Source organism: Gracilinanus agilis, chromosome 3 (assembly GCF_016433145.1).
Source record: "Gracilinanus agilis isolate LMUSP501 chromosome 3, AgileGrace, whole genome shotgun sequence".
Classification (NCBI taxonomy): domain Eukaryota; kingdom Metazoa; phylum Chordata; class Mammalia; order Didelphimorphia; family Didelphidae; genus Gracilinanus; species Gracilinanus agilis.
Genome location: NC_058132.1, coordinates 114,030,699 through 114,055,713, shown reverse-complemented (window position 1 = coordinate 114,055,713; position 25,015 = coordinate 114,030,699). Strand labels below are relative to the sequence as shown.

General features: G+C 38.2%; 1 protein-coding gene across 1 annotated transcript; it reads left to right on the top strand.

Moving 5' to 3' along the window:
* Positions 1–1,537: 1,537 nt before the first annotated feature.
* On the top strand, positions 1,538–24,753 carry LOC123238811 (dipeptidyl peptidase 1-like). Its single transcript, XM_044666028.1, has 7 exons — positions 1,538–1,712; positions 5,125–5,270; positions 11,978–12,144; positions 18,922–19,065; positions 21,560–21,675; positions 22,961–23,101; positions 24,263–24,753. Exons 1-7 carry the CDS (start codon positions 1,538–1,540, stop codon positions 24,751–24,753), a joined length of 1,380 nt encoding a protein of 459 aa, XP_044521963.1.
* The last annotated feature ends 262 nt before the right edge of the window (positions 24,754–25,015 follow it).

Sequence of the window (25,015 nt, the reverse complement as noted above, 5' to 3'; positions counted from 1 at the left end):
TTAATAAAATGGGGCAGGAGGAGACAGATATTGGATGGATCTGTAAAAAGGTTCTTAAAAACACTGCAACAATATTTCAAATGACTTTTGCCCACCTCTGACCCATTTGTTATCTCTGGATGAATCACATTTTCCATCTTCTTTTTATCATTTCCTTGACTTGGAATTCAGTCTTCCTCTAGTTAAAACATATGGTAACAACTCTTGGGACTAGACCCAGAATGTCTAATCCATTTGTACATTCCAGTCAATTAAGTCCTGTTATCATACCAGAATGCCCTCTCTCATTTAGTGTGTATAGAAAAGCATGGGAACACACTGAATGGGGGGCAGGCAAGATGGCACTTGACATTTTTCTCTTTTGTAAAGGGACCCAAGAAATCAGGACTATTTTTTTAAACCTTTAACTTATGTCTTAGAATCCATACTAAGTATCTTCCAAGGCAGAAGAGTAGAAATTGGTGTTATGTGACTTGAGCAGGGTTACATAGCTAAGAAATGTTTGGTGCTATAGAACCCAGGACCTCCCTTCTCTAGGCCTGACTATCTACTGAGCCACCTACCAGCCCTAATCTAGATTCTTTTCAACAGTCCCCAGTTGAAGGCCAGAAGTTTTCTATAATTGATTAGTGTGACTACGTAGATCAGTGATGGTGAACCTATGGCAGGGATGCCAAAGATGGCATGCAGCCCTCTCTGTGGGCCTCTGGGAGCTCCTTGCTCCCAGTTCATTACTAGAAAGGCAGAAGGACTGGGGTGGAAGTGACCAAAGGAAGCTAAGCTCAGGAAAGTTAGAGAAAGGAAAACAGAAACAAAAACAAGACAGAGAATAGCAAGCACCTCTGAGGAGGGCAAGTCAGAAACTGTTACTGCTCCTTTTGAGGATGTGCCTGTCTCTTTTTTTTTTTTTTTTTTAATTTACATTCCTTAGTAAGGTCAGAGGACCCATTGCTTCCTCTGTCCAGCTAAGCAGGTGGGGAGCTGACTTTCTGGGGACAGATCAACCACTCCATCCCCGCCAGACCGAGTACTAGAAATCTGAGTCTGTGGGTGTTCGTTCCCGGCTTCCAAGCTGTAGCTGCGTGGGGTCCTTTGCAAACTCTCTTACAGGAAAGCAGTAGCCCTTCTAGCTGCTGGTCCAGTGCAGCCCATTCTGTCCGCTGCCAACCCGGCAAGTCCAGAGGCAGCCCCAGAGAAGGGGTGCTGAACACATCTGCCTGACTCCTTACCTTGCTGTCACAGAGCCAATCCTAGTCTCCACACTTTGAAAGAGGAGGGCCAGAGGAGTCAGAGTGAGGATGGGCGGGGAGGCGGCGCTCAGGTGACAGGGCCCCTCCCCTACACCGCCACAGTTTGGCTCCCCTCACGTGATCCCTCGGGGGCCTCCTCTCATCCCGCCCCCTAAAGTTGCAGAGCTTTAAACTCCGTGGACAGAGGTGGGCATGCAACTCTCTCAAGCTGAGAGCCCTGGGCTGTACTCCCATCTGAGCACCTTCCCCCACACAGAGTACCCTGCGCAGCCTGCTTACTAGTGGGGATGGGGTCGTGTGGCTACTCGCTGCTGCCTGTCCTCTTCCTCCTCTCAGGGCTTCGTGATGCCTCCTCCGACACTCCCGCCAAATGCGATTTTCGCGATCTAGCTGGTACCTGGGTCTTTCAGGTATTCGAGGGGCAGGGGCCGAAGGACAACCGCATTAACTGCTCTGAGATAGGTAAGTGTCTGAAACCATCTTTTTCTACCTTTTGTGAAGAATGTCTCCTTCCTCCAATGACAGGTGGTGAGGCCCATTCTCTTCCCAGGTCCCTCCCCCCAAACCCTATTTCATTTTTTCTCTTCCTTTCGATTCAGTGAAGGTGAGTTTATCAAGAGGCAGCGCTGAAAAGTTCTAGAGCTTTCACGATCTGGCCCCCGCTTTTTTCTAAGCCTACCTTGAGCCCCTCGTGCCCTGGCTTTGGGACCTGAGCCCTTAAACCTCAGGTCAAAGAAGGCAAATCTAGCCCTTGTGTACTTTATTTCTTCTTCTTCTTCTTTTTTTTTTTTTGGTTTTTTTTTTTTTTAAACCCTTAACTTCTGTATATTGGTTCCTAGGTGGAAGAGTGGTAAGGGTGGGCAATGGGGGTCAAGTGACTTGCCCAGGGTCACACAGCTGGGAATACTTTATTTCTAAAACGTTTTTGACCCTTCAGTTTCTGAAAGATCTTTTGTGAATCTGCATACTTCTCAGTCAGCAAACATTTGTCATCAAAAATCTATTTTATGGGGTGCAGCTGGGTGGCTCAGTGGATTGAGCGCCAGGTCCTCAGACGAAAAGACCTGGGTTCAAATGTGACCTCAGACACTTCATATCTGTGTGATCCTGGGCAAGTCACTTGACACCCCCCCACCCCCATTACCTAGCCTTTGTCACTCTTCTGCCTTGGAACCAATACCTAGTATTGTTTCTAAGACCAAAGGTAAGGGTTTAAAAAACACACACACACAAAAAGTCTATTATTTTCAGAGCTGTATACTGAGTGCCAGGAATTCAGAGCAATGCAAAAAAAAAAAAAAAAAAAAAAAGAACAACAACAATAACAAAAAAACTTCAGGCAATAAAAAATAAGAACCACTCCAAAACAACAAACCAAAAAAATCTTTGTCTTTAAGGGGCTTCCACTCTAATTGCATTCCTCTGGAACTTGGTATTATATCAATGTAAATTGAAATCTACATGCATCTTTTCATCTAAATGCATATTCTTTATTAACTTCATTCTTTTGGCTAACAGATTACAGTCTTGACTTCTGAGTTCTACAGAGAGCTAGTAATTTCTCTCCTTCCCTTTTTCATTTTTCCCCAAACCCTAGGATATGAGGATAGAATTTAGGAATTTGGAATATGTGACCTTTTTTTATACTCTCAGGAAATTTTGTGAAGCAAAAGATAAGTGGCTAGTTCCCTTTGGTAATCTGGTCAGATATGAGTTTGCCTGGTAAAAGAAATTAGCTAGAAGATACTTGAGGACTCAGAAGTGGGAACTTTGACAGATTATATAGGGAGAGAGAGAGGAAGGTGAAAATGAGGAAATTGGTAGTTTTGGAATTTCCACCCCCAAAAAAGAATTATATATAAAGTCTTGACTTAGAATTAATACAAAGTATTGGTTCCAAGGCACCCTAGTGGTAAGGGTTAGGCAATAGGGGTTAAAGAATTTCCCCAGGATTCCACAGCTAGTGGGGTAAATGAGCTAGTGGGATACCTGAGAGTAAATTTGAACCCAGGATCTCCTGTCTATATCCACAGAGCCTCCTATTTTCCCTCAAATCACTGAATTTCTAGCAGATCCTGTTAATCTGGAAAGGTTTAAGAGCTGAGACCTCTTAATAAACTAATGTCTGAGGATCAAATTAAGTTCCAAAAATAATCACTTAGAAGACTGCTCCGCAGAGGATGAACTTTTCTTGTCTAATACAACTCAAAAATTCACAAGAAGCAGTAAGGTATAGCAGATGGAGTGTTAACATTAGAGTCAGGAAGGCCTGGGATTTTAGCCTGCCTCATATGTGCCCTAGCTGTTTGATGCTGGACAAATCACTTAAATCTCTTTGAGCCTCATTTCTGTAAATTTTTTCACCAATAAATGAGGAGTCTGGACAAGATGGCCTCCAAAGGTTCTTCCAGCTCTGGATCTATGATCCTGTGGTCTAACAGTGCATGTAGCATTTGTAATCAAGATTTGTGTTTGGTGGCAGAGGTATTGGGTTGGGTGTAGAGCACTCATGTAGAGGAAATCACAACTCTTCTGATTCCAACAAAATATTGCAAAGAAAGTACTTGCCATGTTTTGGTTCAAAGAATATAAGATAAAACCAGCAGAAGAGGAACACTGGATATACTTCAGAAATAGCCATACTATGAATTTGGATGAGCATAAGGGAAGGAAGAAGGGAACAAATATTTATTACTCATTTACTTTGTGCTAGCAGATGCTAAGTACTTTAAAATACCTCATTTTCCCCAAACCCTGAGGTAGGTGATATTATTATCCCCATTTTACAGTTGAGGAAACTGAGACAGGCAAATTCCATGACTTGCTCAGTGTCACACAAATAGGAAGACCAAATCTTAAATTCAAGTTTTCTTGATTCCAGCCCTAGCTTTCTAGCCATTTTCAGTGAGGCCAATGATTTTGTGCAACTATGCCTCAAGTGTCAAAAGACATCACCAGTGACCTCATTTTGGTCCTCTTGGAGGACAATAGCAAATCAACCAATGCCATCTATTTCCTTTCCTGTTGTCTTTCTAGGACCTGAGTTTTTAGCTTCATTTTAATTTCTCCTTTGTATTTATGTTTTTGTACTTCTAATCCAGGGGTCGGCAACCTTTTTGGCCATGAGAGCCATAAATGCCACATTTTTTTAAAATGTAATTTCGTGAAAGCCATACAGTGCTCACAGTGCGCACTCCTGTAATAGAGCCTGAAAAAAAAATGGACTTTATGGCTCCTGCAGAAAGAGCCATATGTTGCCTAACCCTGTTCTAACCTAACCTTTTTCACTCTTTCTGTTTGATGTGGCATATTGGACAGGACAAAGGATGGAGACAGAACACCTGGGTTCTTGTTTTGGTTGAAATATCTTCTAACTTGGTGATCTTGTACAAGTCCCTTGATGTCCTAAAGAAAGTTTTCACTAGGCTTTACTAGACCTTGTGCTTAAAGAGAGAGGCTTTTCCACAAGGTTGATATAGTTGAAAGATTGTGTTTCAGGGGACTTAGCTCTAAAGGAGGCTCATATTACATTGTCTTTTTTTTTAAAAACCCTTACCTTCCATCTTAGAATGAATACTGTGTATTGGTTCCAAGGGCTAGGTAATGGGGGATTAAATGACTTGCCCAGGGTCCCACAGATAGGAAGTGTTTGAGGCCAGATTTGAACTCAGAAACTCTCATCTTTAGGCTTGACTCTCAATCCACTCAGTCACCTGGCTGCTCCCTTATCTTATGTTTTCAGCAGAGGAAGGTGAAGAAAAACCAATCTAGTGCATGAGAGGAAAGCAGTTTGATCAAGATGGACAAAAGAATGAGGAAGATTTATTACTGTCCCTTAAATGCCTAATTTTTCTTTGCCATTTCTTTTCCCCAGGACCAACAAAAGACAAAATGGTAGTGAACCTGCAGTATTTAGATGTGGCACGAGATGAATTTGGCAATACTGGCTTCTTCACCATCATTAACACTCAAGGTTTTGAGGTTGTGATAAATGGGTACAAATGGTTTGCCTTCTTCAAGGTCAGTTTCCTTAACAATTATCTTCTTATTTTCACTGAACCTTCTGTTTATTACCTGCTCTCTTGGTTAACATAAAAAAGAGTTGAAAAAGTCACAATTTTTGATACTATCCTCCCAAGTGTAGCTAAAATAGGCATTTCACCTTATCATTGTTTATATAAAATTAGAATTCACAAATAGTTAAATGTAAACAAATTAAGCTCAGGTTCTTTTTAATTGTACACAGTTAACTACATTTGTCTTCACAGTTTGGTAAGTGTTGGTACAGCTTTCCTTTCTAATTGCTAAGCAGCTGAGGCCACACACCAGAGAACAATTTGTATACATGGGTTTTGGGAAAGGGAATCATGGTCACTTATCCATCTCTTCAGCAATGTGGAATGCAGCAGGAAGCAATCTAGTATTTCTTTAAATGTGAGAGATGGCTTCCTACTCAGAAGCTAGAGTTTGAAGAGTGAGACTCTACTGAGTCACCTCTGTTTTACTACTTAAAGTTCTAATAAAAGGAAATGAGGTGAAAAATATTAAACTTTTTTTTTTTGTTGTTGTTGAAATGATTTCTCTAGTCTATTTCTGGCTGTGGAGATTTTGCTTTATTTAGTCTAATTTCAGGATAGGAGTTTAGGGGCCTTAATTCATTTGAGTTTTATCTAGTTCCTTTCCCTAACTGCTATAGAATCTGTCATGTGTAAGCTTCTACTGTGTGTATATGTGAGCAATTTGGTTGCAGAAAAGAAGCCATTAAATTTGTGAGACTAAAAATGAGCTGTTGTGTCAAGAAAAAGATTAAATCAACTTAGAAAAGATATAAAATATTGCCTTGTGTATATGTGCACATTCCTGAAAAGTGAAGGGGGTGGGCATGGGGGAACATTTGTGTAGGAAATATTGATAAACTTCTTGTGTGAAGAAAGAGGTTTTTTTTCTGTTAAAATGTGGGTACAGACAACGACGAAGACATATTAGACAACTGAGGGCAGAGAAATGATTAAAGCCTCAGGACATTTTAGTCCCTCAGCTTTTTGGCATATAATTTATTTTTTATCTTTAGAGGTTAAAACAAAATTGTAGATCAAAAGCTATGTGGAGTCTGGGTTAAAAGAAGACTAATTTAGGCTTCATTACTGACAGAAAGTTGGATTTCATGAGTTCTATCTCATAAGGGAAAACTGAGTCATTGACCACCAGGAGGCTCAGATTTCATTGGTGAGGAATCCAGAAAGAGAGAAGATAACTGAGGCCTTTAAGACATTAGTAGGAACTAAGTGAGAAAGCTCTACCAGAAAACAATGAACTGATAGGAAGGGTTCAGTTGCTGTATTTGGAAGTTTAACTATTGAAAGAGAAGCATTTTATAGATTGGCTGAAGAAATAAATGAGTCTTCTTAGAAAAATGCTGAACTCTCCTCTTTGGTGACATCTTAAGTTTTGTTTTTGTTTGTTTGTTTTTTAAACCATCATCTTCTATCTTAGAATCAAAGCAATTTATTGGTTCCAGGGCAGAAGAGCAGTAAAGACTAAGCAGTGGGGATTAAGTGACTAGCATAGGGTCAGACTAGCTAGGAAGTATCTGAGGCCTGATTTGAACCCTGGATCTCCCATCTCTAGGCCTGGGGCTCAATTCACTGAGCCAATTAGCTGCCCCATATCTAGGTTTAAGAGAGGTAAAACCTCTCAAAGTACCCAGCTGTTCCCTTCTTCTTTCTCCTGTTTGTATGAAAGAAGCAAATGGGAAAAGATAGGAGATGTGAGGGCAGAGAGATGATTAAGGCCTCAGGGCATCATGGTCCCTCAGATTTTTGGCTTATAATTATTTTTATGTCTTGAAAGGTTAAAACATAATTGTAAAGCAAAAACTGTGGAGACTGAGCTAAATGAAGACTAATGTTTCTTTACTGACAGCTAAGTAGCACAGTGAATAAATAGTTCTAGACCTGGAGTCATTAAGACTCATCTTCCTGAATTCGAATCTGGCCTCAGACACTAGTTGTGGGACCCTAGACAAGTCATTTAATTTTGTGAGCCTCATTTTCCTCCTCTGAAGATGAATTTAATAAAAATTGTACCCCTTATTCCATTTGACAAATCCATTTTGATCAGTATCAGCCCCATCCTTTGACTGGGTACCACTTGGAGGGGCTGGCTTTATTTATGTATTCGCTTGTTTTAGTGGGGGCTTTAGTCCCATATGCCTCATCATGGCTCAAAGACCAGGCTTGGACCCAGACTGAGGTTATGTCTGTCCAGCCAGAGAGACCTAGAGGGGCAGGATGGCCTAAATGACTTGTGTTCAGATCTTGCTGCACAGGGGCTTGAAATTCTTGCTCGCAAATGGAGACAGTCTAGCAAACAGATTAATTTGGCCAGCCAGGTAATCATGTGATTATATATAACATTTGCTAATAAATAATTATAAGTTAATATACAGTCTCCAGAGAATTTTAATCATAATAACCTTCTTCTGATATTTCTTAATATTAATGTTCTCTTACATCCTCAAATGATCCTGTCTGCATTTGTTTACAGGTTGCTTTTCCCCAGGAAATAAGAAAGTCCTTCAGGGAAGGACAATTTTTCTGTTCATCTGTGTATACCTGGGGCCTAATAGACTGACTTGCACAATAATAGATGTTTAATAATGTATTGTTATATTTGATTAAAAAAGCAAATAATATTCTATTTGGCTTCCATAGTAATTAGAGCTTACATTCATCTAACATGTTATTAAGTCCTTGAATTTTTGTTGAGCATTTTGGTTTAGAAAATACTTTTAAGGGCATTTTTTCACTTGAACTGTACAACAACCCAGTGAAACTATCATTATTATTACCATTTTATAGATGAGAAAAATCAGAGAACATAAATAACTTATATGGAACACGTAGCTAGCTAGTAAATGGTGGAGCAGAAATTTGAACTGAGACCTTAACAACTCAAATTTTTAATCTTTTCCACTCTATAACTTGACCTTTTCTGGAATTGTAGAGTAAAAGATAATGTCATTTGGGGAAAGAAATAAAGGCTTTAAACTCTATCCTGTAGTTAGTAAACTCTTCTGGTAAAACCAAAATTCCTTATGTACTTCACCAGCTGATGCCACATGCTTAAGATAAGGACTAGTGAATCTCTCTGCTAATGACTCTTTTATAATGAAGAGGATTGCTTAAATGCATGCTCTTAATAATTTCAGTGTCATAGGACACATTTCTTAATTAGAGACCAATGTCCAGTTGCACAGATATCACATTTTTTAGTAAATGCCTATTCATCAATTTCCTACGAAATTAAAGTAGATGCCCCTGTGGATCCCTGTTCTGCTATTTACTTTGTGACCCTAAGCAAGTTCTTTTTCCTCTCTGGTTCTTATTTTCTTGACCTCTTAAATGAAGAGTGTAGACAAGACAAATGCCTTTCAGTTTGAAATCTTTTGAATGTATTTTTGTTTTTGCTCTCTCTCCTTTCTCTACTATACTTTTTGTTTTTCCTGTGATCTTGTTTCAATTACCCTATGCAAATAAAATTGCAGGAAAACAAATTACTTGCTTCATGGCGGCATATCTGTATTCAGCCTACAATTTAGGACTAGGCTGAGTGATTTGATCATGGTTATGGAAGTAATGTTTGTCAGGCAGGATGTGAACCATATCTTCTTGATTCCAAGGCTAACCCTTTATGTACTAACTTTCATTGCCTCTCTCTATTCTACTTTATCACAGTAGCCACAGAACTTTTTCAGATGTTTTCATTTTCAACTATTCACTTAACCCAAATAGGCTAGATTATTCTCACTAGATCATTTTATACCTACCAGTGCTAGACAATAGGTTGATTTCTAAGTCTTGAAAATTTTGAGTAGCAAAAGTTGAGAAAAGTCCATTTCCCTCTTCCAACCTGAAAGATTTGTGCTGCCTCTGCAATTGTGAAATGAATATTGGCATAGTGACTTTGCTGTTCTGAAAGAGATATTGGGCACTAGATATATCACAATTGGGGAAAAATTAAGGTAATTCTGTTGTAAACTTCAATTACTGTAAGGGGATGGAGGCTATTTCAAGCTACAAAAGCCCTTTAATTTTTCCACATTTCAAAATGTTCCTGCATTTTATCCCATTTAGAATCACCTATGGCACTGACCTTTAAAGCACAATTTAAAAACAATTTTTTTAATTAGACACGAAATTAGCCCTTTAGAAGCCCAAATGATAGACAACTTCAAAATATGCTTAGAAGAAGAAAAATTTGGTCACAGATTGGCTTTACTGATCCTGAAGGAGAATTCACTTTATGCATTTCAATTATTCCTAGAGTGCAAGCTGACTGGATCACTCAGATAGGAAGAAAACCTTTCCTTTAAAAACACCAGGTCACTTATCCCTCTTTTATAAGATTCTGTAAAGTGAGTATAGGGAGCTGTGTCAGAAAGCAAAATATAGATGGGGGAGGGTTTCAATCTAGCTTCTAGAGCTATGCTGCTGACTTGTTGTGGGTCCTGGGTGGGTCTAAGAGTAGTCACATAACCTTTGGGCTCTAATAGGAGCACTGGACTAGATGATCCTTAACATTCCTTCCTTTTCAATCCTTAGATGATTTCTTTGATAAAGGACTAACTTCATTTTGGGAAAGTTAACCACAGGCACAGTGGTTGGCAACAAGAAGACTTCAATGCAAATCCATCCTAAGATAAGATCTGTTTATCACAAGAATCTCACTGTGTCAGTTTCCTTATCTGTAAAATTAGGGTAATAATAATAGAACCTACCTATCAGGGTAGTTTTGAGGATCAAATGAAATAAAATGAAATAATTTTGTAAAAAGTACTTAGAACAGTGCCTGGCACAAAGTAATACAACATATATGCCTAGTCTCCTTCCCTTCTCTTTATCATATTGTATTTATTTTGTTAAATATTTCCCAGTTACATTTTGTTTCAGACAGATGGGAGTGTTACAGGCCACATGTTTAACATCTTTGCTCTGAGCAACTCTTAAGACTAAATTGTAGAGAAGGAGATGACCTTCATTGGTAGAGGGAGTTTCTTCACCTGGGAGTTCCCTACACCAGTGAAATGACAAGTTCATTCTCTATCTTTATCTGCGTGTTAAACAGGTTATTAGAATTTTATCTGAAATTAGAACCCAGGTCTCCTGTCATTCAGTTCCACTTTACTCCTAGACCAGGATTTTATTTTTTAAATTCTATTCATAAAATTGTTTTTGAATATTTTCCAACTTGTTTGAATCTGCCAGAATCTACATTCCACTGGCATGACCTTTAAGGTCCACACAGTGATGGATCCTATTGGAGTGGGATTTTAGTTGAGGATTAAATCATGTAACATGGATGATTAATATTGAAACAATGATTAGGTCAAATCCACAGGTTTCTTTCACACACACATTTTCTTTCTTTTTCTTCTTCTTTTTTTTAGTTGCATTTAGGAACAATTTTTGACCATTGCTTTCTGGCATTTTGCAAATCAATTTAACCCCACTCCAGGTGCTAAATAGTCTGATGTAGGTTATACTAGTGCTTTCATGCAGTATGTATTTTCCTAATGCTCATGCTATGACAAGATACATACCACACAAATAATAAAAGAAACTCAAAGGAAATGAAGTGGAAGATGGCATGTTTTGATCTTTAATCAGAGTCCAACAGTTCCTTCTTTGACTGTGGATAGCACATATTTTTGTGGATATCTTGGAAACTTGATTTGATGATAACAGTTTAGTCCTTCACAGTTGGTCATTGTACAATATTTCTGTTACTGTATATAGTATTTTCCTGGTTTTGCTATTATAAATACTTTGATGTCTACAGAGCCTGCTCATCAGTGGACTCCTTGAAGTAGATGCCAAGTAGGGGAATATCTATGTCAAAAGGTAGCAAGTGATTTTCCTGTGACTCCATGGCTAGCCAGTGGTAGAGCTGAGATAAGAAACACAAATATCTGAATCTATAAAAAGGAAAAAACTGTTTTGGGTGATGGACACATTACTACTATTTTCCATTTCACTTTTCCAGTTTCATCTCTTTTTTATCTGTCTATGTCTCTCTCATTCTCCTCTCCTCTCCTCTCCTTCTTCCTCTAATCCTTCCTTCTTTATCCTAGCACAACTACTCTTTAAGAACACCTCTCTGTGCAGCCTTTCTTGGGGTAAAGTATAAAGAACTCAGGACTTAGAGGTAGAAAAGGAATTTAATTTTCAGTTTGATACTCAAGTGATAGTGTGACCTTGGGCCTGGCCCTTAAACTCTTTGAGCCTTCGTTTCTTTATCTATAAAATGAGGACAATAATAGGTTTGTTACCTTATCTCAGAGGGTCATTATGGAGAGTACTTTTTAAGCCTTCAAGCCCTATGTAAATGTCTTATTATTTGGAATTGGGGAAGCAGGTAAAAGTCTAAGCCAGTAGGGGACAACTAGATGGCTCAATGATTGGAGAGCCAGGCCTATAGTTGGAAGATCTTGGGTTCCAATATTGCTTTTGACACGTCCTAGCTGTGTAGCCCTAGATAAGTCACTTGACCCCCAATGCTTAGCCCTTGCCACTCTTTTGCTTTGGAACCAATACCTAGTGTTTATTGATTCTAAGATGGAAGGAAAGGGCTTAAAAAAAAATCTAAGCAAATACCTCACCTCAGCAGGGAAACACACAAGAGTTTGGCAGGAAAATGACTAAATCTTTGCTTTTCTTCCTTTGCAGTATAATGGCAAGCAAGGCAATGAGACAAGTGTTTGTCATGAGACATTTCCTGGATGGGTTCATGACGTTCTGGGCAGGAATTGGGCATGTTTCACTGCAAATAAGGTTGAAGGCTCTGGTCCATCTTTCCAAATCAGTGATCTATCCTATGAAGAGAATGAGAAAAGGTGAGTTGGCCTGGCTGGGGATTGAATTTCTTTTAAAAAAGGATTTGCCTATTTTACTTGAAAGCAACAGTTTTCAAATTATTCACCATATTTCTAAATTAAAATATTATTTTGTGCCTCTGTATACTCACACACACACATACACGCACACGCACATGCACACGCCCTTACGGGGTGTACATTGTAACGGGGAAAGCAACATGTAAATAACTTAAGTATGTACAAAATAGAATAGATGAAGGGAATCTGAAAGAGGAAATCATTGATTTTCAATAGAATGATTTCCTTGGTAATCTTTTCCGTTTTATTTTATGCATTGAAAAACAGGATTTTGAGAAGGGGTTCATAGGCTTCACCAGGCTGTCAAAGGGATCTGTGACACTAAGGAGGTTAAAAATCCCTACTCTACATTTTTTCTCTTTAATTATCTTATTCTCTCTTGTAACATCCACTTTTTGCTTCCATTTGGTTATGCTCACATCTGTTTTTCTCCCCAAACAACCTTTTATTCCAGACCTACATTTAAAACTGTACACTGGGACACATTTCCTACATATGCTACAGTTATTATCATATCAGACTCAACATCTCAGAATCATCTTGGACTCTTCCTTGTCTTTACTTTACCACATCTAATTAATTCAGTCCTGTTAATTATAACTGTATAAATCTCACATTTACCCTCTCCTTTTTATTCCCGTTGTTGCCACTTCGTTTTAGGTCTCCATTACTTCTTACCTAGAACATTTTAGTGGTCACCTCTTAATTTTTCTTTCTTTTAGTTGATCCCTCCAGTGAGATCCAGCTTTTACTTTGCCTCCAAAGTAATTTTCTACATCTTGGATCATATTATTCATTTGATCAAAAACTTTCAGTTGCTTACCAAATTAAGCCCAAATTCCCTTGCCTGGAATTCAATCATATATATATATATATATATATATATATATATATATAATAAGTGAAAGGACTGCAGTTTGAACTCCAGTCATCTGAGTCTAAAACACAGTGATCTTTCTACTGTTGCCATGTTAGATCTTGAAAAGACTTTAAAAGTCATCTTAAAACAACCCCTTCATTTTGTGATGAGTCAAGAGAGGCCTCATGACGGTAAGTGATTTGCCCCAGATCACATAGATGGTTAAGTAGAAAAAGTGGGATTTGAACAGAGAAACTCAGACTGCAAATGCATTTTCATTCTGATATGCTACATCCCCCTCCTTTACCACGTCCCCAACTCCCAGCCAGTACCATATTAAGGAAGTCAATTGTGGTCTTCCCTTGTGAAAAAGGAAGGAAATGTTGTTAAGCTCATTTTATACATTAAAATCTTCAATCAGCTCATTAGCCTTCATAGTGTTCTTTGTTGAGCCTTTGGATATATTGTTACTTTGTAAGGGAACTTAAGATGAATGTGAGAAAATGAATGCTTTTGACGTTTGATCTCCACACTTTCCTACTCTTCCTTTCTTAGCTTGTGTGGAGCTAAAATCTGAGCACATTTTCTTTTTGGATTTATTCTCTAATATCAACATAAATAATAACATCACTGAGCTTCTTGCCCCGACCCAGTACCGCAGTGTGTACTATTGCTCCTAAGCTGGCAGCATGTCATTCTTCAGTAATACCTCCAAAGGACAAAGACTTTAACACCCAGTCTCCAAAGCTGGGACAGCATTTACTGTAACACTCTCAGTCTCATAGGAGAGATCCTGGGTCAGTGTTCCTAAGCTCACAGGATGATAGGATGAGAGTTGGAAAAGCCATTAATTAATTAATTAATTCGTTTTATTCAATGGTCCAACACCTGCATCTTACAAATCCATAACCAGTGCATCCATCAACAAGCATTTAAGTACTTATCATATGCTAGGTACTGTGCTAAGTGTAGAAAAAACTGACACATTTGCTGCCCTCTCAAAACTCCCTTTCCATTTGGGGAAACTGCGATCAGAGAAGTTGTGTCTAGCTCAGGATCACACAGCTAGCAGGTGTCAGAATGTGGATTTGAATCCTGATCTAGTGCTTTGCCCACTACATCACATAGCCTCTCCGTTTTGTTCTGAAAAGCTGCTCTTACGGCAGCCTCACTGGTGAGTGCTAGCTTTGTGATACTTCCAGAAAAGGATGCCCTTTCCGTGTGACTAGAGTCTTAGTGTCTGGGTCATTAGGACAGAAATACACAGTCTGGAATGAGGGATGTACAAGCTCATTGTCATCCTAATCTGGACTCAGCAGGGGTATTGTGTTCATTTCTGGGCACTACATTTTTAGAAAGGACTTTGTCAAGCTGGAGTAAACCTAAAGGAGGGAAGAAAGGAAGAAAGGATGATTGTCTTCAAGCATGGGAATGTTTGACTCTGAGGGCAGAACTGGGAGCAACAATAATAATCATAGTCTTTGTGTCTCTAGCCCTTTAAGGTTTGTGAAGTGCTTTACACATGTTATCTCATTTGAGACCTTTGAGGTAGATGCTATAATCGTCCCCATCTTACTCTCAAGAAAACTGAGAGTAGGACAGGTTATCCCATGTGCCCAGGGTCCCACAGCTAGTTAGTGACTGAGGTGGTTTTGAACTCAGAACTTCTGACTCCAACTCCAGCACTCTTATTTACTGAGCCACCTTGCTGCCTCTAGAGCCATGGAAAAAGATTTTCACAGAAGCTCATTTAGGTTAAACCAAGGCTGGGGGAAACAAACAAACAAACAAACAAAACCACTTTCCCAACAGCTCCAATTATTTAAAATTGGAGTGGGAAGCCTCAGAAGGAAGTGAGGTCCTCATCCCTGGAACTCTTCAAGTAGAGAATGGATAAGTTGTCAGGAGAAAATTTCTGTTTAGTTATGAATGGGAACAGCCATCTCCTGGCAAACCTGCTGAGATCAGGTCCTCTGTGGGAACATGATTTCATCCTAGTTGCATAGAAACTGCTCCTAGACACTCCCTAGGTTATGAAGCACAATTTGTAAAAACCTCTGAAACATACAAATGATCAGTACAACAGGCAGGATTAGTAGTCTATTTTCTTCCCTCCTCCATTTCTCTTTCTCTCTCTCTCTCTCTCATATATACTCTCTCTATATATTAATATATGTATATATAAATATATATATATATATATATACACACAATGGGACCACTTTAATTCTCTTTTTCATTCCCCTTTCTCTTTGAACTCTTCTCAAAGCTCCTTAGGAAACTATATCACCCTCAAAATAAAGAATGACAATGTCATCATTACTCTTTAAAATTATAAAAATAATAGCTAATATTTAGATAGGGCTTTTAAGCTTTGAAAAGCACTCTACCTATGCTAATTCTCACTATAATTCTACAAGTCAGGTGCTATCATTATACACTGTTTATTGATGAGTAAACTGAGAAAGAAAGGTTAAGTGACTTGCCTAGGGTCACACAACTAGACTGTGAAGCAGGATTCTAATTCAAGTCTTCCAAACTCCAACTTTAGCATTTTATCTATCTGCCACCTAGTTGCCTAGAGGTTTCTTCCAAGACTTTAGAATCATTACAAAATTTTCTATTTCCTGTCTTTACCTTCCCCTCAGAAAATGTGCTTTTTCTTCAAGCATTCGTATTCAGATGAAATAAAACTCTTATTGGATCTTGTTTCATTATTCAAAATGTTATATTTCTATAAAGTATATTATAGTTTAATGGAAGTAATTAGTGGTCTGGGAGTCAAAACACTGAGCTTCTAATCTTAATCTTACTATTTACCATTTATGGAACAAGTCACTTGGGCTTCACATACTCCTGCTAAAGTAGAGGAACTGAATGCAGGGAAGTATGATCTCAAAGCCCCTTCCAACTTTGAGGTCCCATAATTCCAAGTGATTATGTCAATTATTTTTTAAAATAAATTTTCTTCATATTTTTCTAATTGTCTTGAGCCTTTCCCCCTTCTTCCTCCCAGAAAGTTACCCCTATGATGAAGAAATTCTTTGAGCAAAAAAAGAAAAAGAAGGGGGGGAGGAATTCAGTAAAACTAAATAAGGTGTTTTTAAAAAGCTGACAGCATATGAAATTTACCATTTCTATGTATCCTCTCCTCTGGAAAGGAATATGGGAAGATGACTTCTCGTATCTTTTATTTTGTATCTATGATTTTATTTTTTGTTGTTTTGCAGCATAAGTTTTTGATTATCTTCTGATCACTGTTTCCATTGACATTGTTGTAGTCACTATATCTGCTGTTGTATTGGCTCTGCTTACTTCTTTTTGGCTCAGTTCATATAACTATTTCCCTAATTCTCTCTTCTTGTATTCTATGCATTTGAATTTTATTGTGACATGAGAAATATCAATTATTTTTCCTTGCACATATATAGTATTCTGGTCATATATTGGGTGAAATGGGCTTTTTGGGGTTATTCTGAAATATTTACCTTTTTTTTAAATCCTTCTATGTATTGGCTCATAGGTGGAAGAGTGGTTAGGGTGGGCTATGGGGATCAAGTGACTTGCCCAGGGTCACACAGCTGGGAAGTGTCTGAGGCTGGCTTTGAACCTAGGACCTCCCTTCTCTAGGCCTGACTCTCAATCCACTGAGCTACCCAGCTGCCCCTATTTACTCTACTTTTGATGGAAAAAATATATTCTGACTGAAAAACATCCAGCTAAGTTTTTTTTTTAAACCCAAATTATTTGCTAGGTAAAGACTGTCTTTTATTGATGAAAACTGATTTTGCGTCTAGTTGTTTCATACATTCCTTTCCGTTAAGAGTCACCTGCCATTCTACATTACCCTCCCTCTAACCTCCTTATCCCCCTAAAAAACAATAACCTGCATTTCTGGCTTCTGGAACAATCTCTCTGATTTAGAAATCTAAAAACTATTACATATTCTCAGTAGAAGCAAATTACCTTAGCTAGTGTTGTCTCAGTAGCAAAGTGCTTCTTTAAAGATATGTTGTTTCCTTTCTTGGTAGAGATGAAAAATGGTAGTTCGAGATATAGCCAGGAGTTTATTAAAGTCATTTGCCTCATATTGTACACTCTTAAGAGCATTTCCTGTTCTGGGTGTAATGAAAGAGTTTGTTCAAAATAGATGCAGATATTTATATAAGATTACCTTAAGAGGCACTGATGTCATATGATTGATACTGAGCTAAAATTTTACTGACTTCTCACTTCCCTGTACTAAAAAAATATTTTATGAAAATAATAATTATAATGATAATGATGATGACAATAATAGTTCCCAATTCTTGGTATTTGCATGTCTACAAAGGTTTAAGGTTTATTTACTTGGCATCTGCCATTGAGATAGAGGTTGTACTGCTTAGAGCAACCCCAAGATTAAAAAAAAAAGGAAAGAAAGAAAGATAGCACATAATTACGAAACTGACTGACCAAAAGATGTTCATTTGATATGTTGTGAATGTAAAAATATTCTATTTTTACTAAAAAGGAATCCTAGTCCTAGAGAGCATAATGAGCTTACCCAGAGTCCCACAGTTAATAAGGGTGTGAGTCAGATCATCCAACTCCAAACTCCTAACTCCAGAAGGATGAACTCATCCACTTCCTGGATATTTGTAGGTTTTAGGGGTTGTGAGGGGAGGTGACAACAATGGCTGCTTTTAGAGAAGAAAAGATTGTTCACGTTTGCATATCTGGGTTCTTTGTTTTTTGTTTTTTGCAGTTTACAAAATGCATTCTTCCCAACAACCATTTGAGAATAGTTTGTGAATTAAATTAGTAGTTCTTTAAATTATTCCCATTATTGGATGAGAAAAGTGAGGTTCTATGAAGTAATTGTTCCTAGGGTAATTATCTACTGATCAGTCTCTTTGTGTAGTACAATGTACGTTTCCTAGAACAGAGAATCATTTTGATTTTCTCTTTGTATCTCAAGGACCTAGAACTGTGCTCTTTGCACATGGTAACTGCTCACAGCCAGGGAATGTTAGTGAACTAAGAAACAAACTCAGGCCTTCTGACTCCACATTCTGTGGATTTTCCAATACACAATGCGGAAGATAAATTCATGATATCGGGGTCTTTGGTCACATGTGCACAATGTTAAAATACTGAAAAAAAAAATTTAAATACCACCATTTGGATATGTAAAAATACAGGCAAGGTACAGGACATGTGACATGTGTATCATAAAAGATCTTGTGAATTTAATTTGGGAATTCTATGTTTAATGCTTAGGGTGAGCTCCTTCAGTTTGAGTTCTATGATGATGAACACCTCAATCCCATTTAATCTTCTTTGAAAACATAGTCTTTTTTGTTGGGTTTATGTCAGGCAGAATTCTTTTGTGCTTTAAAGGAAGTTCAAATCCAGTCTCAAACACTTACCTACTGTGTGTCGCTGGACAGGTCACTTTAATCTGTATGCCTCAATTTCCTCCTCTATAAATTAAGTATAATAATATCACTTACCCTTAGGGTTGTGGTAAGGAACAAATTGTAAAATGCTTTACAAACTTTGAAGAATTGTACAATTATTTATCATCATCATCATCATTATTTATCCTACAGATTTTCAGTGCCATTTACTCTTCAACAAGTATTTATTCAGCATCCACCATAGATAAGGCTATATCCTGGACTTTCAGAATTCAAACATTTTAAAAATATAGCCCCTATTCTCAAAAGGCTTGCAGTCCAATAGAGGAATGAAAAGTGTGGCAATAAGTGGTTTCAGGGAAAGACATCTAAATAGAATCACAAATTCAGAGTTTCTGGGCTTTGGTTTTGGCAGTAGTAAATACTGTATACTAAAAAGGTCCTATTCATTTGCAGGATTTCACAGCTACCTTACAAGGACAAACATGAATTTGTGAAAGCCATCAATAGTGCTCAAAGTTCCTGGACTGCTACTGTCTATGAAAACCATGAAGGATTCAATATAGATAAACTGATCAAGAATATCCATTTATTCCCCAGGTAATATTCTCTCAATTCCTTCTTTCATAAGACCTCAAAACCCTTTGATATGTTGTTTGCTCCTTTTCCCAACTTCCTGGTTTCTGTTGATGATGCCAGCTGTTATTGTCTTTGTCACCTTGTCTTGGAAATCCCATGCTCTCCTATCTCCCACCCAAACATCAAGCTTTATTGATCTTTTTTCAATATCTCTGACTTCTTTCATATATATTGTATGTTCTTTTGTCATTTTGTCTCCTCTTCCCACCCCCATCATCCAAAGAATATTAGCTTCTTAGGGCAAGTGCTATCCCCAATTTCTAGAAAGGCTCTTAGCACCTAATGGTGTTTGGTTTTTCTTAGAACTGATACTAAGAATTGCTTCCAGGGCAGAAAAACAGTAAGAGTTAGGCAAGTGGGGGTAAGTGACTAGCTCAGGTTCACCCAGCTGGGAAGTGTCTGAGGCCAGATTTGAGACCAGGATCTCCCTTCCCCAGGCCTGGCTCTCTATCCATCGAGCCACTTAGTGACCTTGCAGTATTGGCTTAATAAGTGTTTCTTCATTAATTGATTAATGAATCTGTCCCTTTCTCTCCACTAATACTTCTTTCACACTAGTTCAGACTTTTTATTCCTTCTCACCTAAACAAAAGCCACATATAATCTTCATTATGTTTCTCATCTCCTTGTAGTAGGTTCAAAGGCACCAGATTCGTCTTCTATAGCACAAGAAATCCAGGCTCTTCTCTATTACTTAGATAGTAAAATCAGCTCCAGAAACTTATTAGCTGGACAAGTCACTTTACCATTGGCTGCCTCAGTTTCTTATCTGAAAAATGAAGATAATAATACCTACCTGCCAAGGTTTTTTTGAGGTTTAAGTGAGATAATATTTATAAAGTGTTTCATAAACTATTAAACACTATATAAATGTTAGACATTCTTCTTGTTATTACTTAATAATAATAATATTAATGATAATATCCCAACTTCTCAGCAGAGTTGTCAAGGCCTTTTATAAGATGGCTCCAAACACATTTCCTTCTGCTCACCTCAATAAACAGTCAACCAGTTAGCATTATTAAAAGCACATAGTATGTGCCAGGCACTGTGCTCCTGGGTGCAGAAGTGAAAAAGAAAATCCCTGCCCTCACAGTCTAATCACCTAAACAAATTCTGCTTTCATCTAACCTGGAGTACTTGCCATTGTTTAAAAATAATTTTTTCCCCAAATATCTTTCCTTTATCCTTCACTCCCTCTCCCATTCTGCCCCTACAAATTTCTGGTTACCAGAATCCTTCTTGTCTTTCAGCCACATGCTTTTGCCCATTAACTTAACATTCTGCTCCCCAAAGATAGGTTTGTAATTCAGAACTATTCAAATATTAGTATTCATGCTTATTAAGCTTTGTTCTGCCTAATATCCCTGACTTTCCTTACTTCACATGTCTCCTCTGCCTTCATCCCAGAAGGATTACTTTTACCCCTGAATAACTAATGCACTCTTTCCCCTTCCGTGTCTGATGCTGTTCCATATTCACTAAAAGCTTCTCCCACATTTCAGACCCTACTAATCCCTTGAGACTCCAGGGTGTATGCCATTTCCTTCATGAGCATTTCATTACATTAGGTATTGATAAGCTTTCCTTCCTCTAATGCAGTGATTCCCAAAGTGGGCACCACTGCCCCCTGGTGGGTGCTGCAGTGATCAAGGGAAGCAGTGATGGCCACAGGTGCATTTGGAGGCAGTGAATAACTGTAAGGGGGCAGTGAGAGTATGTGACAGGGGGTGCTAAATAATATTTTTTCTGGAAAGGGGGCAGCAGGCCAAAAAAGTTTGGGAACCACTGCTCTAATGCTTAGAACACATTAGAATAAAAAGTCAGAGATTTTTCCAAATCAAAAGAAACCTTAGAGAGCACCTAATTCAACTTCCTCATTTTATTTATTGAAGTTATGACCCTGATTTTCATATCTAGTTTACCATTAGTCTAACTACAGTTTAGTCATGACTTATATATGTATAATGAAGTCTCCAATTTTTTTTATCTCACTCTTTGTCTCATTGCCATCTTACTTGCTCCATTTATTTCCTCATTAGGACTTGTTAGAGGAAAGTAAGAAAACCTAAGATTAAAGATGTACCAAAATGTTGCTATCATAGGTGTTTGGTAATAGATGCTGAGTAAATGTTTGTTGACTTGTCACATGGCAAACCACATTGTCATCTTTACATTCTCTATACTAATGCAGGAAAGTAAAATCCTAAGAAAACAAACAAAAACAATAACTATTCTCCAAAATATTTTTCATTATAATTTAGTAAGAAATATATGGTCAGTCCCATTCACATGCACACACACTCACACTTACTCCTCCATCTCCTTTGTAGTTGGCATGGGATGCCATAAAAGCAATTGGAGTAGCAGAGGTAAAGATAGAAGACGTGCATAATCCCCAAAATGAATAACTGAAACTTCTCTAAATGATGATATATGTGTATTTCTCTTTTAGGCCAAAACCTGCACCATTGACCCCTGAAACACTTGAAAAAACTCGAACTTTGCCAAGTTCTTGGGACTGGAGAAATGTTAATGGTGTCAACTATGTTAGTCCTGTTCGAAGTCATGGTAAGAAAAAATGTCCCTTTGGATCTAGATTTGGGATGGAATAATCATGCATAGCTTAGTTTAAAAATATTTGCTTTTCCCTTTGCAATGAGATGACTTGGCTATTGCTGTGTTGGTGAATTTCTCTGGGTGTCCCATTAACCCCGTGAGGGCTAAGCTAATATTCAAGAATCTCAGTATAAAGCAGTTTTGATAACTTAAAGGTCATTCAGGTCCCATTGCTAAGTTGACTGTAACCTGGCTTTCTGCATGGAGGACCTTGGTTAGTACAATGGACTTGCACATGTTAATTTTAGAAATTTGGCATAGTAGGTGTGAACTTAATAGTTTCCCCTGCAGTCATTGATGGCACAAAATTATCCCATATTTTGAGTCATTAGTCATTTGGAATAATTATTCATGCTATGTTCAGGTTTATTACTTTTAGGATCATTTTGAAGCTAATTACTGTATACATAACTGATCTTTTACCATGAAATAGGTATGGAGTTTCCTGTCTCATAATTAGTACCATCTATGTGGTAATTTGTTCTTTACCTTTTTTAGACAGATGATTCCAAGTATCTCATAATCATTTATATTTAATGCCTTCTTTCCTAGCCTCAGCAATGTTCTTGACCTTGTGCAACTCACAGCTTCCTGATTCCTCAGTTTCCTCAATTATAAAATGAAGGGGTTGTACTGGATGGCTTATGAGGTCCCTTCCAATTCTACATCTGTGGTCCTGAGACTAATGCTGTAATGTCCAAGTCTTTTTTCATGTTTTCTTTCCTGAAGGTCAACCATTCTTGCCACATAGGGGCACCAAGGAGGCACAGTACTTAAAGCATTGAACCCCTTTTCCCCCCAAAATCAGAAGGATTTGTATTCATATCCAGGCTCTGTGTGACCTTGGATGAGTCACCTAACTTTTGTCTGCCTCAGTTTTCTCACTTGTAGAATGAAGATAATAACAACAATGATTTCCCAGGCTTGTGAGGATAAAATGAGATCATATTTGTAAAATACTTTGCAAACCTTAAAGTATTATGTAAGTAGTAGCTATGTTAAGTCAGTAAATCTGTATGCTTTCTCTTTTTCNGAGAGAAAGCATAAAAGAGTAAAGGAAAATCTCAAGGAAAATTATGAAGTTCCAGTTGGGTTGTCTGTATGCCACTAAACCTTTAAAAAGAAATTAACAGGATAATGAGTTTATCATGCTTCTTGGCCATGGGAGTATGATCGTGTGTGACTACATGGAAGGATGACATTGGAAAGATTCATATGTCTTGTTTGTCCTTTTCAGTTTTTTATGCCAGCTGTTGGAGTGCCTACGCATTTGCTTCCGTAGCCATGCTTGAGGCCCGAATCCGTGTCGTAACCAAAAGTTCTGAATCGCCAGTGCTCAGTATCCAGCAGATTCTGTCTTGCAGTGAATATTCTCGAGGTAGTAACAAGAATAATGCTTAGATCTATGTATGTAGCATTTTACATACTTCCAGCTCAGTGTCAGTAAAGGCAGTGCAGTGTGGTGAACTGATTGATCAGTAAGACTTGTTGAATCCTACATGTGCTACAGAGGAAAGAGATCCTTCCTTTTTACTGTGGATATCCATGAGATGAACCATGAATATTCCTATGAACTTTTGCCTGAAACCTATGGGCATTGTCTACTGCAAAAACCACTGGCTTTAGAGCTTGAATATTATGGTGAATAAAAAAATGATAGCTCACATTTATATGAGTTTGCAAAGCACTATACATAACTACAGAGAGACAACATGATGAATTAGTCAGTCAAGGGATAATAGGATAATGGATTTAGAGCTCCTAGAGACTTACAGATGAGTAAATCAACAGTTATTGAGCACCTAGTATGTTCCAGGCCTGGTGCTAAATGTTGGTTATGTAGATACAAAAGGGGAAACAATTCTGACAATCATGGAAAAACCTTTTAACTCGAGGGTAGTAGGATCTGAGTTTGAATCCCAGATCTTACAGTACTAGCTGTGCAGGCATCTTACGTGCTTTTGCAAATCTTAAAACCATTTTAAGTATGGTAGATTTTGCTGTATTATCTCTTTCAATTTAATTTGTATTTGTTAGCTGTTATGTTAGGGCAAACCATTTAACTTTGCTGGGCCTTGTTACTCTCATTTGTAAAATAAGAGTGTCAGATGAAATGACCTCTGAGGTTCCTTCATCCTCTAGATTCGATGTCTTAGTGTCAAGTCTGAATTTGCCTTCCCCCACATTTCATCTTGGAACCATAAGTTTGATTTTAATTCTCCCCTTGGCTTTCTGAGCAGGCCAAATCTGGGTTTTAAATACAAAACTGCAGGGTGACTTGATGATGATGAAACATCACCCAGTGTGAAAAGTTCTGTTCTCCAATTCCAAATGCTGTTGTTTTGAACTTATTCCAGCTTAGCAAGGAGACAGTTCTGGGGAAATGACTAAAACTGCTGGTCACTTCCTCCCTGATTTTAAGAAAGGTAGAGAAATCAGTTATTTCATGGGCAGCAGGAAGGAACAAAGATTAGTGAGAAGCAGGGATCTTTTCAGTAAGTAGCGTAACTTAATGTGCTCTTTTTACTACCCTCTTCAGGCTGTGATGGAGGTGACCCATATCTCACCGCTGGAAAGTATGCCCAGGACTTTGGGATGGTGGAAGAGAATTGCTTTCCCTACCTGGGCCATGATTCTCCGTGTTCCCTGAAGAATTGCACTCGCTATTACGTCTCTGATTACTACTATGTGGGGGGTTTCTATGGAGCATGCAATGAAGCCCTGATGAAGCTCGAGCTGGTTCAGCATGGGCCCATTGTTGTCTCTTTTAAACTGTATGATGACTTCTTTCACTACCACAAAGGAATCTATCAAAACACAGATTCTTTGAGTCCCTCAGTAGTGTCTGATCATGTGGGTCTTCTCGTAGGCTATGGCACTGATGAGAAGAGTGGTAAGGATTACTGGATAATTAAAAATAGCTGGGGGTCCTCTTGGGGTGAGGATGGATACCTCCGATTCCTCCGAGGCAGTAATGAATGTGGCATTGAGAGCATGGCTGTGGCTGCCATTCCAATTCCCAAGTTGTAGGGCATTTCTACATTCTCCTCACTCAGACTCCATAGATGAACTCAGGGACAATTCTAGGTTTCACGGGAGCTTTTTTGAAAACTTCTGTGTAGAATGTAATAAATTATTGACTCTTAAAGCTCAGAAGTGCCTACTAAATACCAGCTCCACTTTGGATGTGGGTCTCTATCCAAAGATCTTTTATGGAGAATACTATTCAATGAGATTTATAGGGTAGTAGAGAGCAGTGGAGAAATAAATCCTAATAGTCATTTGTAATTCA

Excerpts from the sequence above, each read along its gene's own strand:
- LOC123238811 (XM_044666028.1), top strand. The coding sequence starts at position 1,538 with ATGGGGTCGTGTGGCTACTCGCTGCTGCCTGTCCTCTTCCTCCTCTCA. Across the intron at positions 19,066-21,559 it reads AATATCCATTTATTCCCCAG|GCCAAAACCTGCACCATTGA; the intron begins GTAATATTCTCT and ends TTTCTCTTTTAG. Across the intron at positions 21,676-22,960 it reads TAGTCCTGTTCGAAGTCATG|TTTTTTATGCCAGCTGTTGG; the intron begins GTAAGAAAAAAT and ends TGTCCTTTTCAG.